The 13,408-nt window shown below is 50.5% G+C and overlaps 1 protein-coding gene across 1 annotated transcript; it reads left to right on the top strand.

Annotated features, from left to right (window-relative positions):
* The first annotated feature begins 3,248 nt into the window (after positions 1-3,248).
* Positions 3,249-13,075, top strand: LOC105517964 (putative uncharacterized protein C3orf46). Its single transcript, XM_011950744.1, has 5 exons — positions 3,249-3,386; positions 4,490-4,669; positions 7,354-7,434; positions 8,233-8,475; positions 12,843-13,075. The coding sequence occupies exons 1-5, from the start codon at positions 3,384-3,386 to the stop codon at positions 12,852-12,854; spliced, it is 519 nt and encodes a 172-aa protein (XP_011806134.1). The 5' UTR covers positions 3,249-3,383; the 3' UTR covers positions 12,855-13,075.
* Positions 13,076-13,408: the final 333 nt, after the last annotated feature.

Here is a 13,408-nt window from a genome sequence, read left to right as displayed (position 1 = left end):
TGTTCCTGCCTGCCCAGCTCCAATACCACCTGGATGAAATACACGCCTAAGCAATAAGGCAAGTTGTATGCAGTCCATCAAACAGACACGTTACGTGTGTGAATCCTGTGCAGCATGAGAGGGTGATTTTGATGCACTTTTTTAGGGGTGAAAGTCCTGAAGACAGAATCCCTAAAAGTGGGTAGATGGCCAGGTGCAGTGGCTCACGCCTGCAATCCCAGCACTTTGGGAGGCTGAGGCAAGTAGATAAGGAGGTCAGGAGATCGAGACAATCCTGGCTAACACAGTGAAAGCCCATCTCTACTAAAAATTAGCCGGGCATGGTGGCACGTACCTGTAGTTCCAGCTACTCAGGAGGCTGAGGCAGAATTGCTTCAACCTGGGAGGTGGAGATTGCAGTGACCTGAGATCACGCCACTGCACTCCAGCCTGGGTGACAGAGTGAGACTCCATCTCAAAAAAAAAGTGGGTAGACAGAAAATGATTAAAGTGGGGGCTCTTAGGCTGGGGCAAGTGGATTGCCTGAGCTCAGTAGTTCAAGACCAGCCTGGGCAACACAGTGAAACCCCGTCTCTACTAAAATACAAAAAATTAGCTGGGAGTGGTCCCAGCTACTTGGGAGGCTGGGGCAGGAGAATTGCTTGAACCTGGGAGGCGGCAGCTGCAGTGAGCCAAGATCGTGCCACTGTACTCCAGCCTGGGTGGCAGAGCAAGACTGGATCTCCAAAATAAAAAATAAAAAATAACGGGGTTCTTGCCTTGAGCCCAGGAGTTCGAGGTTGCAGTGTGCTGTGATGATGCCACTGTACTCCAGTCTAAGTGACAGAGCTAGACCCTGTCTCTAAAAAAATGAAATAAAAAAATAAAAACAAGGATCTATTCTAGCCACAGTGGCATACACCTGTCATCCCAGTTGCTGCTCTGGAGGCTGAGTCGGGAGGATGGCTTGAGTCCAGGAGTTTGAGGCTGCAGTGAGCTGTGGTGCTACCACTGCACTCCAGCCTCAGAGACAGAGCAAGACCCTGTCTCTTAAAAAAATAATAAATAAATGTTAAAAGGGTCTTTGGCAGTGAAAAGCCTGGAAAATCCTAACTCTGGTTTGTTCATTCACTCACACCTTTGCAGTCACTGCTTCACACAGAGCTGGGGCTGTTGATCAGATACAGAGTTGAGCGAGATGCACGGAGCTTACACTGGGGTGACCTCGTGGGCTGCTCCCAGGTTCTGCGATTCAGTCCGTTCTGGTTGGAACTTCTCATGGACAGCTGCTGTTGAAAAGTAGCTGTCTTGTTTCTGCCAGTCCCTGTCTTGCAGTTTCACAGAAGACCTCAGGGGTGCTTCTCTACCGCCAGGGCTGCAGTAGCAGGTGGCCAGCTCAGGACGTGGCATCCTGGGACTGCATTCTCACTCTGCCCTCAAGTTCCTGCATATCCCAAGGTTGCTGACTGCCCCTCTTGGATCAGCTTCCATTTTCTTCTCTTTGTAAAATGTGCAAAGTGGAGATCAATGTTCAGTGAGATCTAGCGCAGCACTGACGTGTTATATCCTAAGCCCATCTCCTGGCCAGCAGTGGGGCTCGTGATGAGAGGTGGGCAGGGCACTATTTGTGGTAGGATTTCCCTTGTCCACTGCTTTCCAGTGCTGGCCTGGTGGGCTCTGCCAGTGGGGTGATAGGCTGGTGCTGAGGGCGAGGCACTGCTCATGGACCTGAGCAGAGGGGGGCTATGCATGTAATCTACCACCCGCCCCTCCACCCCGGCCCCGAACCTTGCAGGTGCACCCTTTGCTCCCTGGCTCGTCTACCATCATGACCCATGACTTGTGCCTCGTCTTCCCGTCCCTGGCCAAGGCTGTTGTTTACGTGTCAGACATTCAGGAGCTGTATGTCCGTGTGGTTGACAAGATCAGTGGAAGCTTCATGACAGGGCCCCCTCAGCAGACTTGCAGGAACTGAGAGTGAGGGGGCTGTGGGATGTTTCCTATGGCCTTCGCTTTTGCTCCTGGAGTCTGCATCCCTTCCCCTGTGAGCTTGCAAAGCTGTCTTCTATCTTCTTCGCTCCATGTTGATGATGCAGAGTCCCTCCAATAAGGGACTTCTTCATCCCAGGTGACATCTCCATAAGGCTTGGCAGTAAATCCTGCTGGAAGTTGCCTCTAAATTAGCCATGACCTGGGAATTCTTGTCTTTTAGCTGGTGTAGGTTATTAACCAGCCAGGCACATGTCTTGCTGAGCATGGATTTTCCCCCAAAAATACAGGTTTTGGGTTCTCTGGAGTTTCAGTGGCAAATCAGTACAACTCACCCAGGCCAAGCACCATTGCAAAAAAGGACAAGGAATAGATCTTGTTTTATCTTTCACATCAATAGGGAAATTTTACTACTCCAAATATCTGAGGTGACTGAAGCTGGGCTTCCAGAGGGTTGTGGTTATGATCCTGAGTGGATAGAAGGGCTGGTAATTAAAAGGGCATACTAGGCTCCTTAAGAAGCTATTATGCTCTACCCAGCCTCACATACTTCTCCTATAATCTCATTTCCACTGCTGTTTGCTAATTTTCTATTTCTTCACTGTGTATTTCTGACTCTCATTTCCTAAGGTTCTTATTGTATTCTACACTGCCAGGTGTGAGCTATTCAGTCAGTGAGCATTTATTGAACTCCTACTGGATGCCTGCTGCTGTTCTAAGCACTGTCTCATCTCCCTAATTAGTGTATTAGTTATTTAAGAGTAGGGAGTGGAACTTATGCCTCTAAGTATCCCCAGTCGCCCTCCCCTGACCCATCCCTTGGAATAAGCGCTTCATCAGTTTTCATTTGCTGACTAGCTGATAGTTCAGAGGTAAACCTGGGTGACTCATCCCTGATTCCCAGGTCTGTGGGTTGAGACTGGTGATGCTATTAGTATCTCAGAAAGTCATGGGGCACCATAGATGGTGACATTGGTCTTTCAGAGGCCATCCCCGAGCCTCTGTCTGCACGATGCAGGTGGAGATTGGGAAGACAGTGAAGGCAAACATCCATGTGCTGGACTTGCACAAGAAGCCCCACCTGGCCAAATACTTCCCTTTCATGCACCTGAAGCTCTGAGCAGCCTCCCCAGTTGTCACATTGGTGTGAGTCCTCCTGGTGGTCACCTCCTCCAGCAGAGATGTCACAAAGGGAACTCCTGAAGTAGGTTATTCCTGGACGAGGGGAGCTCTGAGGTCTCGCATGGGCTCAGCATGTGGTGTGGGGCTGTCTCAGGGTGTTAGGTTATGACAGGAGCCGCAGTGCAGCCACAGGCCATGGCAGTCGTGACCCAGGGATTGTTCCAAGTCTACTCACAGCAGCAACATTAAACCAGCCCTGCCAACATTCTCCTTGTGCCTGGGCCACACTGGGGATGGTGGCATCATTAATTTGTGATCTGAAGCAGGTGGGTACTGTCTGTGTCTCTAGATGGACTTGCACCTTTCTTCTGGCAATGAGAAATTTGTTTCTGACCAGCAATAGCACAGCACTGCAGAGACCAATCTTCCCACACAAGCAGTGCCCTGGATGCCTCCTATGTTCACTCACCTCCTCTTGCCAGGAGGGCACTTGTAGGGGATGCAGGAGGAGCAGGTGGGGACTTCACCAGCTCCACAGCATGGCACTGGCATCCCTTGTCTCCTCCTGGGCTAGTCCTTGTCCCTTGATCCTCATCTGAAAAGTTCTGAGAGTACCGACAAGAGAATCATTCTAAGGTGTTTTTCAGCAGAAATTGGGAGAAATTTAGGGAAGGAGGCAACCTTCGAAAGAGGAGCCAGGGAGTCCTAAAGGCAGTGGATGGCAAAGTTTGACCCATGTCAGCATCTCCAGAGGGCATGCTAGGACACAGATGCAGGGCTGCCTCTGGCTCCATGGGCCGGGGTGGCTGGAGGGTGTGCATTGCTGGTCAGCGACCACACACTGAGAACTGCTGATCCAAGGGGAGGGTTCCAGCTGCATGAAAGGTCCTTGTTTTCACTTCTCAGGAAGTGGAGCACAGTCACAAACAGCAGAATATGCCCTAAAGAACCAGAGAGCCTCGGCCGTGGCTGGGAGGCAGCCCCCAGGACCCTGGGGCCCACGCACGGGTCACTGCTCACAGAGGGGCGATGTCCACACACTGACTTTTCCTCTCACAAAACATGTAAGTCATACTCGATGCCGTGGGTTCAGGGCACAGCAATTCCTTCTCTCCTCTATCTCAAATGGTCCTTCCCTGGCTCGGGCTGACTCCAGGGAAGGCAACAGTGCTTATCGGGGTCATGATGGAGGTGAGAGCTGAGAGGCCATATCATGCTCCAGCCCCAGTGTGGGCCACTGCATGGCAGCCCCAGCTCCTGGCACACTGCCTCTGTCCCAGCACGTGGTGACTGTGTAGAGGTGGAAGCCATCAGCACTGGGGCCCTGGTTCCATCTGGGAGAGACACAGGCTGGCTGGCACAGTAGGCACTGATGCACTGCTGTTTCCTCCCCACTCAGGTCACCTCTGAGAGCAGCCCCCAGCCTCAGTCCAACATCCTTTTCTCCATCAGCAGCGAGAACATTGCGCTGGTGAGCACTGCCAGGCTGGTACGAGGCCTCACCATGGGGAAGGGCACTGTGTCTGGGCTTGTGCAGGTGGTGGATGCAGAGACAGGCAAGGTGGTCATCATCTCTCAGGTAACAGACGTGCTCTTGGAGACTGGCACTATCCGAACTCCCCAGGACAGCCACCTCTGGTGATAGGCCACTGCTTCCCAGAGCAGCTATGCCTGAGACAAAGGCCTCTTTACTGTGTTTGGGTTCTACCTCTGAGGACCACCTCTCTCCAAGGGTGCTGCTTCTGCCCCCTGGGTCTGCAGTCCCTCCCAGGACCCCCTGTGCAGGACAGCCCTGCTGACACGGGAGCACCCAGACCCCCAGAGGTTGCTCTTCTCCAGGCTGAGTCTCCCAGTCTTTCCAGCTGCTCCTTACAGGACAAGGTCGTCAGCAACCCCCGGCCCCAAAGGGCCCTCCCACTGGAGGGTAGGGCAATCGTGGTGAGGGCAGGTGCTGCTCCAAGCACTCTGCCTTCATGTCCTTCAGTCCTCTCGGTACCCTGTGCATTTTCCTGCTGTCCCCCTTTGATGATGAGGAGACTGAGGGACTAGCTAAAGGCCCACAGTCACCATGAGCCAGTTCTGGGATTGGGCCCAGGGCCGCCCAGCATCAGAGCTCTCGGGCCTTTTTTTGGTCACTTGAATCCAGGCTTGAGCATGTGCTGATAGTAGAGAAGGGATGCTGTGGGCTGAGCATGCCTTCTGGGTGCATTGTATGTCTCCAGAATAGTGCGGTGTATGTGTGGTGAATTAAAAAATTGCACTTCAGCCCTGGAGTTGTATTTCCAGGTGGGAGAAAAACCTGGGTCATCTGCTAGCATCTTCTACACCAGCCGAGGTTAAGTCATCTTCCCAGTTTCTGTGCAGGGTGGAGGACTTTCCGAACTGCTTTTCTGGGCTGGCAGTGAAGGTAGGAGGCCAAGTTAGGACAGTCGTCTCCCCGGAGGGTCTCCTGCCCCACTTTGGTGGGATTGACTCAAGCAGATGAAAGTCGGTGTCTGGAGAGTCTGACAACTTCCCTGCTTTGTGAGGGGTGGGTCTCCTTTGGTCCTCTGGAGAGGAGGTGAGAAACCATTTCCGCCTTCTGACCAAGGCTCAAGGCTAAAATTGGGGCCTTTGCATTCTTTGTGACCTCCTTTGCCAGTGGTGACTTGCAGAAGCATCTCAGGGAAGGTTGCTTTGGGGTTCCGCTCACAGCTGGACCAGAAACTTGGTCTGTAAGAAGAGCCTTCTGTGATGTTTAATGCAACTGTGGACAGAAACCTGTTTCAGAATCAGTCATCCCATTCCTCATGAGAACTAGGTCCCCTGGAAGCAGTCCGTGCAGTCCTGAGTTCAGAGCCTGTAAACACAGCGCCCCGGGAGCTGGAGAGTGAACTGCCCTAGAGGGGGTGCAGGGAAGTCCTTGTTTTCAGAGGCTGAATTTCATCCGCCATTGAGTTCAGTGATTTACTCCTTTTCCCAGCATTTTCCGTGCCTGTCCAGTATCCCCATTAAGCCACAAAGTCTGAATCGCAGAGGTGGATGCCCAGATCCAGTGTGTGTCGATTTCCAAGACAAAGTCTTGGGGATGTTAAAAACTATCCTGGGAACGTGGCAGGGTTCAGATTGGCTTCCCAGAGTGTCACATGCAGGACTGTGACTTACAGACAGGAGGCCTGGGTTTGCTTTTTGGTTTATTTGTTTTGTTTTGTTTTGTTTCTCTAAAAAGGATTGCAGCCTCAGGAACTGGTTCATTTTCCAGTAGCTAAAAGGGTAGCTGGCTGGAAATTCAGCCAGAGGGACACAGACCACTGAGTATCCCTCCTCTTTGTTGTCTGACTTTGCTGGCATTCTCCCCTCTGGGTCCCCCATCTGGTGGGTTGGGGAGGTGCTGGAGAAAGGCCCTGGTGGCTCTTGGCAGGTGGAGGGGCTGCATCACCAGCCCCATCTGAGAGGCATCTTCTTGAGCCCAGGCAGGCAAGGGCTTCGCCTGGAACCCACTGTGTCCTTGCTTGGAATGTGATTCTGGTCAGTTGCTTCCAGTCCCATCTGTCCAATCCAGGTCACACGAGCAGCACCCCAAGGCAACAGGGAGGGCCAAGACTAGCAGGAGGAGACTGAGCAGAAGGATAAGTGAAAGGAGGGGAATGAGTGCTTATCAAGCACTGCTATGTGCCAGGCATTAGCCCAGGTCATGAGGCACAGAATGTGGGCTCAGCATGAGTACACGGCAAAGAGTCTAAGAGGTTTAATCACGTCAGTTCCACATGAGTCAGCAGCACTAGAAAGAAGCCAGGAGAGTTAGATTAATAGGAGTATGGAGTTGAGAAGGAAGGAGGTTATAAGGTCTGCTCTAATCAGATTCCATTGGACTCCTGCATTTGTCCCTGTACTCTGTTTAGTGAGATACAGGCAAGCTGGATTTGGGTTTGGGAGGGTCTGGAGACCTGTCACTTGAGGGCAGCCTGGCCTAGAGAAGAGCAGACCCCAGTCCCTGGCCCCAAGTCTGAAGTGCTGACCTGGAGCAGCTGGATGAGACAGGGTGGCAGCCTCAGAGCACTGGGCTGGGACCTGCGGGGCCGTGGGACAGGCAGTGGCTGGCTCATGCAGGGTGAGCCACCCACTAAACCAGGCCTCTCTTGGCAGAGGAGCACAGTGCTGGGCATCCTGAGGGGCCTTCTCGCCACAGCCTCTTATCTGCAGCCTCCTTCCCTTGAGGGGTCGCATTCCTGGCCAGCACAGTGTCCTGGCACCCCGCGCCTGAGTGCCATGCTCTTTCCCCAGGACCTCGTTCAGGTGAAGGTGCTGCTGCTTGGGGCCATGAGGATCCGCGCCCCCTTCACGTGGATGAGGACGAGCACTCAGGTGAGGGGACCTCCTGGGCTCTGAATCCGGGTTGCCAAAGAGCCACTGCTGGAACCCTGTCCTCGAGCTACAGCACTTCTCCACCTCCTCCGTCTGCCCAGCCTGGGTATCTAGGGGCACAGTGGCAGCTTCCCGACCACCCCTACCCAGAGAGACACCCTCTTGCAGCCACTGAAGAAGGCCTGCTTCCTGCTAGCCTGTCACCTTCCCACACCTCAGATAGCACCAGGCGCCTAACAGGAGCGCGGTGACCGTAGCACTTACTCCACTTCATGCTGTCTTGGACATTAATCCGTTTGGTGTTCATAGCAGCCCTGGGAGGCTGGTGTCAGAACCATCTCCATATCGCAGAAGAACAAATGAACACACAGAAAGCGTAAGATTCATGCCAGGGCCACACAGCTAGGAAGTGGCAGCACTAGCAGTAGACTGGGCAGCTCGGCGCAGCACCTGCTGTGGCCTTTTGCTGTCTCACCTCCACTTGTGCCGTCAGCAGACTCTCAGCAAATAGAGACTGATGGAGCCAGGGACCCCACCCTTGTGTGCCCTGTGAGCAGGGACCCCGGCTAGATTAGGAGAGAGGGGCCCGGAGAAACCAGCACTGTGGGGCAGGGCAAGCTGTGCTGCTGGGGAACACACAGCCTCCTAGACCTCCAGGGACTCCTTCCAGAAATGGGTCTCTTGGCCATGGGGGCACAGCCCGCTGCAAGGGAGGGACAGCGTGGGAAAAACAGTCCCGCCTCTGGTTTGACTGGTATTTCATCAAAATTCCCAAACGTGTGCCGTGTCCTTCTCTAGTTGGGGAAGAACTGGGTACATCTCCTACTGCTTGAAGGAGGCAGCACAGCTTCTGGGGGCATTCCTAGTGCTGGGACCCCGCTGGTCACCAGGCCTGACTTCTCCCCACCGATGTCCATCTATATCACCTGGATCACCAACCACCAGAACCCTTTCTCCTTTGGCAATGCCATGCCAGGCCTGACCTTCCACTGGTCTGTCACCAAGTGGGGCATCCTGGACCTCCAAGGGCAGCACCACAAGGTAGGCAACCACCCACCGGGAGCTCACCTCCCACCCCTGTCCCAGGCCAGCACCCTGAGAGACAGGGACTTCCCACAGGAAGTCCCCACCCTCACACCCAGAGAGGCCCTTTCTGTCCTCTCCCAAGGCTCAATGGGACTCCCTTCAACTAAAGGCTAACCACACAGACCGGGTGGATAGGTTCCTCTCCTAACAGAAGTGGCCATGTGGGGAAGTCACAAAAGTCCTGGGAGGTCAGAATCTGCAGCTTCTGACCGTTTTCTGAGATGATGTCTGGCAGCTCTCAGTTTCCCCTGGTTTATCCCAGAGGCCAAACTCCCCTTCCCTTAGCCCAGCGAGGGGCCCTGGCTCCTCCTGAGATGTCAGAGCTGGAAAGTGCCAGGGAGAACCTACTAAGTCCCTCTTTGTGTTAAGCAACGCCAGAAATGGGAAGGGACTTGCCCAGGGTTGCCCAGCAAACCAGTGGGGAAATGGGACTGGACACCAGCCCCTGTAACTCCAGGATCAAGCCCAGGTGGACCTTGGGCACACAGGACCCAAGCGGAGGATGGGTTGAAAGGTCACTTCCTGCCCACTTCAGAGACAGGGGGGTGGAGGCTAGGGGAGAGGCCCAGGCCTGGGAACGGAGTTTCCCAAAGGCTGCCTGAAGCTTGTCTAGTGTAGGACGAATGCCTCCCGACTCCACCTAGTGGGAACAGGGTCCTGTCCCCAGTGCCGGGGGGCTCTCCCAGATTGCTCTAATGGAACACAGGCAGTGAGACTTGTTAACAGATATCCCAAAATAGAGCCATCTGCGGGTACCCACTGCAAAACCAAGCATCGCTCTGAGGACCTACACACACTGAAGGCTGCGGGACGTCCTGTCATGAAGACCCCTGGCTTGCGCCGGTTGGCCCAGTGTTTTCCAAATGCACATTATGAGATGCAAGCAGGGCGGTGTCCGTGTGCCTTTGCTGGGGGGACCATGTCTGTGAGACCTGGCCCTGAGAAGCTTTCAGTCTTCGGGGGGGTGACGGCAGCTCATTGCAGTGGGGTGAGCATCCATGTGCGTTGGGTGCTGTGAGAGCTCAGAGCTGGGGCTGAACGAAGTCTTCGCAGAGGAGTCATGTTTCAGGATGAGAGGGACTGGCAAAAGCCTGGAGGTGGGAACTCACTTGACATGTGGCAAAAGTAGCAAGGAATTCTGAACTTAGGGTCTGGGGTGCCCCTTCACGCAGCGACAGACTGGAGGTCACTGTATCCCAGTGGTCGTTAATGTAATCATCTGTGTTTATTTAACAAACATGCACAGAGCACCCGACAGAGGCTGAGGTGCCCTTGCGCACTTTCCAGTAGTGCCATGTCCAGTCCTCAGGTGAGGCCTGTGGGGCAGGGGTCACCGGGGCTGCTGCCTGCTGATGTCCCTGAGACGGGGAGGAGCTGGGAGGGAGGGAGTCAGACCAGTTTCCTCTTGGACAATCACAAGTTAGTTCCGATGATATTAACCACAGGCCCAGGGCTCAGGCCCAAGGGGCGTCTAACTGGTCTGATCAGAGGCCAGTGGGGGGCTCAGGGCACAGCTTTACCTGCCAGTGAGTGACTGCCCCTGAGCCAGGCTGGGCGGCCGAGGAGGCAGCAGCCCCGAGGGGCCTTAGAGAGGGGACTTACACAGGTGGTGGACACATCTGGAGTCTTGCAGAGAAGGGGCCTGGAGTTCCCAGGTAAGTGCTGCCACCATGGGCTCAGGGAGCCACCAGGGCCCCGCTGCACCTCCGTGACCCAGGATCAGATCTGAGCCAACCTCATGAGGCTGATCATCTGCTGGACTGACTCCTCGCCAGGCCCCTGTGTGTGTCTACATGGATCCTGCAAGAACGTGGCCAGACAGAGCCAGCCAGAGGGGCCTGGGAGGTGGAATGGGGGTTGTTCTGAGACGGTGGCAGTGAGGAGCAGGATGTCTCCATGAGAGGAAGGTGGTGCCTTGCCCAGGCTCAGTCGTGGCACAGTTACCCTGAGCAAGACCCTGGCACTGGAGTTGTGTGTGCTGCCCTCCGAGCTCACATTCTAGCAGGTAAAGTTTTCTCTCACTGGGCATGGAGGGAGAAGCTTGTGTTTCCAGGCTCCTTGAAGGAGCTCCCATTAGGCTGCACGAACATGAGCCTGCTTGCCTTTTCTCATCACATCTCTGACCTTTTCTTTTTTTTAATTGTTTTAAATTTTTTATTTTTTTCACACAGGGTCTTGCTCTGTTGCCCAGGCTGGAGCATAGTAGTGTGATCACAGCTCACTGTACCCTCGAACTCCTGGGTTTAAGCTATCCTCCCAGCTCAGCCTCCTGAATAGCTGGGACTACAGGTTTGTGCCATCACACTTGGCTGTTTTTTAAATTTTTTGTAGAGACGGGATCTCGCTATTTTGCGTCATGCTACTCTCAAACTCCTGGCCTCAAGCGATCCTCCCACCTCAGCCTCCCAAAGTGTTAGGATTACAGGTGTGAACCACTGCACCTGACCTCTACCTATTATTAGTTATTTGTGTCTTTCCTCTTTATATCTACATCAGTTTTCACCATAGAGTTGTCTATATTTCAAAGGAAGTTTTTTATTTGATTGATCAAATTCACTTTTGCTTTCTAATTCACACATTTGTACTTTTACCTTTGTTAGTTCCTTTGTTTTATTTTCTTGGAGTCATTTTGCATTTTTTCCTATTCCTTAAATTGAATATTCAATTTATCTCCTGTTTCCTTTTATAAAATAAACATTAATTTTGCAAAAATAATACGTTTATCTTTTTTTCAAATAACTCAAGTGACACGTAAAAGTTGAAGGGTTGGGAGGCCGAGGTAGGTGAATCACCTGAGGTTAGGAGTTCGAGACCAATCTGGCCAACATGGCGAAACCTTGTCTGCACTAAAAATACAAAATAATAATAATAATAATATATAGCCAGGCATGGTGGCAGTGGCCTGTAATCCCAACTACTCAGGAGGCTGAGGCAAGAGAATCACTTGAACCCTGGAGTTGGAGGTTGCAGTGAGCCGAGATCACATCATTGTACTCACTCCACCCTGGACAACAGAGCAGGACTCCATCTTAAAAAAAAAGCTGAAGGGGACAAAGCAAAATATAAGGTAATGATCATCTCAGAGTCTGGCAAGAATGATTTGTTGTCAATGTATGATGATCATTATTCCAGATATCTCTCTAAACATTTAAACAGATAGAATATAGAGACATACTATTTTACAAAATATGGTCATGCTAATTGTAAAATAAAACATAAATTAAATTTTAAGAAAAAAGGCTAAAGTAAAACTGTAGGAATTATTCATTCAAAATTTTCAGACTTTTTTTCAAAAAAGATGTTAGTTCCTCAAAGATCTCTTTTAAAAATAAATGATTATGAAACAATGAAATTGAAGTCATTATTATTAACAAGTTCCAATTTTCAACTGTATGTTTTCACTTCTTGGTAAGAAAAATAAAAAAATTAGAACACTTATACTGTCTCCTACCTCTCCTCCTTCTCACTCATGATTTTGTACATTTTATCATTATTTTTTTACATTGTCAGCCTCTATAATATTAGTATTCTTCTTGGTAACCATACTTCTCACAATTTAGTTTTACTTGTTGAAGTGAATATTTAAGTAGGTTTAATGTCAAACACTAATCTTCTTCTCATGGCTTTTGCATTTATGAATTTTAATATTTTAATCACTTCTTTGTTGCTTAGTTCGAATTGTTCCAAGTACATTTTTTTCAAAAAGGATCATGGTTGTTGTCTGCCCTGAGCTTTTTCATGCTTGAGAAGGTCTACCTGGTACATACATATATACATGAACGGTTTAGCTAACTGTAACATTTCCTGGTTCATATTTTCACTCTGAGCTTTGTACATTTCCCTCTCTCTCTTCTGGAATGGGGTATGGAGATAGACAATTCTGAGAACAAATTTCCACCTTGTATTGTGTATTAGCTATTTAGTGCTGCATAACAAATTATCCCCAAACTGGGCAACTAAAAACAATACATACTTATTATCCCACAGTTTCTGTGGGTCAGAAATCTGGAAACAGTTTAGCTAGATAATACCAGCTTGGAGTCTCTGTGAGGTTGCGGCTAAGCTGACAAATGGGGCTGCAGCCACTTGAGGCTCACCCAAAGCTGATGGATTTTCTTCCAGGCCCACTCAGATCCTTGTGACATGGGCTTTTTGGGGGTCTTCATGGCGGGTTACTCCCTTGATGAGTGACTGAAGAGACAGAGAGAGAGAGACAGACAGAGAGAGAGAGAACCCATGCTAGAATCCACATACTTTTATAACCTAACTTCAGAAGTGACATACCATCACCGTCACTTCCTGCTGCCTTCTGTCACCTACAGATAAACCATTAAGTCCAGCCCACATTCAAGGGGAGAGGAAGTAAGCACACCTCAACCACAGAAGAATGGAAAGAAGTTGTGAGCATATCTTTAAGACAACCACATACCAGGAACTGCTTTTTTTTGGTATAGATAACTGTCTTTTTAAAAATTTACCCTTGACATTTGGAGACTTCATCCAGTTACGTCTGAGTTGCAAATTCAGGTATATCTTTAAAATAATTTTCTTTGATTACATGTTCACATATTGTTTTCATTTTACTTATTCTTTCTTCTTTTTCAGGAAAACCAACTATATGTTGGATTTTCTTTGCTTTCATATTTAATATATCTGTAATTATTGTTATAACTATATTTTCAATTAATTTTTTTCATTAACTTGTGTTTCTTCTAGCTTATTTACCATGTCCCTAACTGTGTTTTTAGTTGTGTTTATTCCATGTGCTTCAGTATATAACTATTTGTATACAGATTTACTGCAGAGCGCAAAAGCACATAAAAACAGCAAATATATTCTATATACAAACAGCTATACATAGTTGCTGCTTTTAATGTGGTCTTGTGCT

The sequence above is a fragment of the Colobus angolensis genome, unplaced genomic scaffold (genome assembly GCF_000951035.1).
Source record: "Colobus angolensis palliatus isolate OR3802 unplaced genomic scaffold, Cang.pa_1.0 Scaffold31, whole genome shotgun sequence".
Taxonomy (NCBI): Eukaryota; Metazoa; Chordata; class Mammalia; order Primates; family Cercopithecidae; genus Colobus; species Colobus angolensis.
Note: the sequence above shows the minus strand (reverse complement) of the source record. Positions and strands in the feature narration are given on the sequence as shown.